Genomic DNA, 2,747 nt, shown 5'->3' with positions numbered 1-2,747 from the left:
GTCTTTAAGGTGGTTTTAACAAAACATGGTATCAAATTGATTAATTAGTAATTAATATAGTTGATAGTAACATAATTCAAATTTATATTCACTAGTCTATTAAATCAATGCTAAGCAAAATCATACCGTACCCAAATTTGATTAACACAATTAGCATAGATCACACAACTTATTACAAATTCCAATAAGATTTGTTGAACTCGAAAGAATTATTTTGTGAGCAATGATGGGTATAAGTATAAAGATCAGACATTAACATCACTTATAATTATAAATACATAATACCACAACAATTTACACAACTGCACAAATCCCAACTTGAAAAAGTACATACAGTCAGAGAGAGAGTTATGTTGGATAACTAACATAATACCATCATCAAAAGAATGTGGAATGAAACCAACAATCTCTCCTTAATCAAAAGTGACCATGAAAGAGAGGTGTTTGGTATCAATGAGATGAACAGTGCATGAATTCCCAACTTTGGCTGAATTTTCTCTCCAAAACTTAATCATACCCTTTTGAAGTCGAATTCCATCATTATATCTCACTACTCCCACATTCCATGCTTTCTTTTTCACCCAAAGAGTAGCCTCCATTTGTGGTCTTATTTCCATATTCATGTGTGCCTTCGAAAACGTGACTGGTAAATACTGCATTGCAATTGCACCATATATAATCAATCAATTAATCAACCATTTAATGAATAGTAAATGTCAACTTTGCTCCTAAATAAAATACGAATTTAGTTCGAAACATGCACTTTTTGAAAAACACGTCCATAACAAATAAAATCCTTGTCGGAGTGGTCTTTTTTTGACGGTTCAGTCAAAAAACTAACTGTCATGCCACGGACGGAACTGTCCAAAAAACAAACTACTTCGGTGACATTTTGATTTATTATAGACCCGTTTTACAAAAAGTGAATGTTTTGGACCAAATTCGTATTTTGATCATATGTAGAAGACTAAAATTTACCTTTACTCTGTAATGAATAAACCCTAACACTTAAATAGCTCTAAATATAATACAATAAGCTCACCAAATACCCCTTCTCTAAGTGTGTCTTGTTTATCACAGATGAAAAACTAGGGAATCCGTTGATATGTGCCACTGGCTTCTTCTCTTTATAAATCCCACAATTTTCTGCATATATTAATTATTTATTTTCAGATAGTAGTAGTAAATAGGCAAATTAATTTTAAATAGATTGAGAAGTAGTTTGACCTCGTTTTGGACAGCCATTTGGTGAGAAAATCTGGACATGAAAGATGGATTTAGCAACATAACAGAATGTGAGAAAATCACCATCTCTTAAGGAATTTTCATCTACAAAATTAGGCCATCCCTTTTCCAAAAACCAACAATCATTCACTTTCTTCATATTAACTTCCCAACTCATGTCTCTTCCCCCTCGCCTTTCTATCCTGCATTTTGTCGGAATATCCTCACCAAATTTGTCCACAAAATCTGGAGGAATTCTCTATTTTATATGCAAACAAAGGAGAAATAGAATTATTCAAGGGAATTATTATTATTATTATTATTATTATTATTATTATTATTATGAAAGAAGCAAGAACAAATTAAATGGGACTAACCAGCAATTTGGAAGATAGAGCAAGCATGTAAATCTTGAAGAACTCTGGCAAATTATCATTGCTTTCACATTCCAATTGGACACTTTCCTCATCTCTGCCATAAACATCACAAAATCAAAAACAAATAAAGCCTCAATTAAGTTTTAAACTATATCTAAAAAAAATAAAATAGGCTGTGATTAAACATTCAATAAAGCAATACTACTAAGATTGGCATGCATGGCCTAGAGAGAGAAGTTACAAATTCTGGGAATGAGTCATTCTGTGCACTTCTTCGGATACTGAATTTGGAAACAAATAGGAATATTTTTTTTGTGACGTGTGGTTTTTGTCATTTAGAAAAAAATATCTCTGTATTGGAACTTGAAAGGTTGAATCGATATTTGAAAAGCCCAATATTTTCTTCCCCAATCAAAAGCTGTGATTTTTGTTTTTCCGAGACTTTTGATCTGTGTGATATGATAATCTTCATCATTTTCTAGTATTATTTACATTGGGCCTCACGATGCAATTTGAATTGTTTACTCACATTTGTTCGAATTACAGCATTGAAGTAGTGCGGCCCATAAATCCAAGATACGAAATCAAACAAAATTTTGTTTTATGATTTTATCTGTACTCTCTTATTCAAAAAACAATAGTCTAATTAGTTCATAATACAAATTTTATACGGAATTGTAAAAATATGAAAAATTGAAAATGTGAATAAAATATACTAATAAATTGGAAAAAAAATTTCGTACATCCATAAATCATAAATCATAATGTTGTTTGACAATATTAATATTGGATTTTGACTAAAATAAGAATTGATCTTAATATACGCAGATCAAATCCTAATCATGAAAGTCAATATGATGGTCAAGAAAAATGCATCTTATACGGATATAATTAATTAAGTTTTGGGTAATTTTATAAAATCCAGATTTAAGGTCATTTTTAGATTATTTTAAATAAAAAACATACAAAAACGCTTGGGCGGGCATATTTTTCCTTGAAAACGTCAGATCACGCGTTTTTCACTGTATTCGTAATCTTCGTAAAACAGTCATATCCTCTTCTACCAGACTCCTATTGAGGCGTGCGAGATATCCACGTGAAGCTCTTTCGAAGATGGATGAAATGTTAGCCTTGTAGAAGCATTTG

The 2,747-nt window shown here is 31.1% G+C and overlaps 1 protein-coding gene across 1 annotated transcript; it reads right to left on the bottom strand.

Moving 5' to 3' along the window:
- Nucleotides 1–233: 233 nt before the first annotated feature.
- On the bottom strand, nt 234–1,939 carry LOC125188793 (B3 domain-containing protein At2g35310-like). Its single transcript, XM_048085882.2, has 5 exons — nt 1,843–1,939; nt 1,602–1,695; nt 1,228–1,483; nt 1,043–1,146; nt 234–653 (listed from the first exon to the last, which is right to left on the bottom strand). Exons 1-5 carry the CDS (start codon nt 1,860–1,862, stop codon nt 414–416), a joined length of 714 nt encoding a protein of 237 aa, XP_047941839.2. The 5' UTR covers nt 1,863–1,939; the 3' UTR covers nt 234–413.
- Nucleotides 1,940–2,747: the final 808 nt, after the last annotated feature.

This window comes from Salvia hispanica, chromosome 2 (assembly GCF_029641045.1).
Source record: "Salvia hispanica isolate PSC_SH4W2 chromosome 2, Shi_PSC_v1, whole genome shotgun sequence".
Lineage (NCBI taxonomy): Eukaryota > Viridiplantae > Streptophyta > Magnoliopsida > Lamiales > Lamiaceae > Salvia > Salvia hispanica.
The sequence above is the reverse complement of the archived record's forward strand: the minus strand, read 5'-3'. Positions and strand labels throughout refer to the sequence as shown.

Excerpts from the sequence above, each read along its gene's own strand:
- LOC125188793 (XM_048085882.2), bottom strand. The coding sequence starts at position 1,862 with ATGACTCATTCCCAGAATTT. Across the intron at positions 1,484-1,601 it reads CTCTATCTTCCAAATTGCTG|AGAATTCCTCCAGATTTTGT; the intron begins GTTAGTCCCATT and ends CATATAAAATAG. Across the intron at positions 1,147-1,227 it reads AAATGGCTGTCCAAAACGAG|AAAATTGTGGGATTTATAAA; the intron begins GTCAAACTACTT and ends TAATATATGCAG.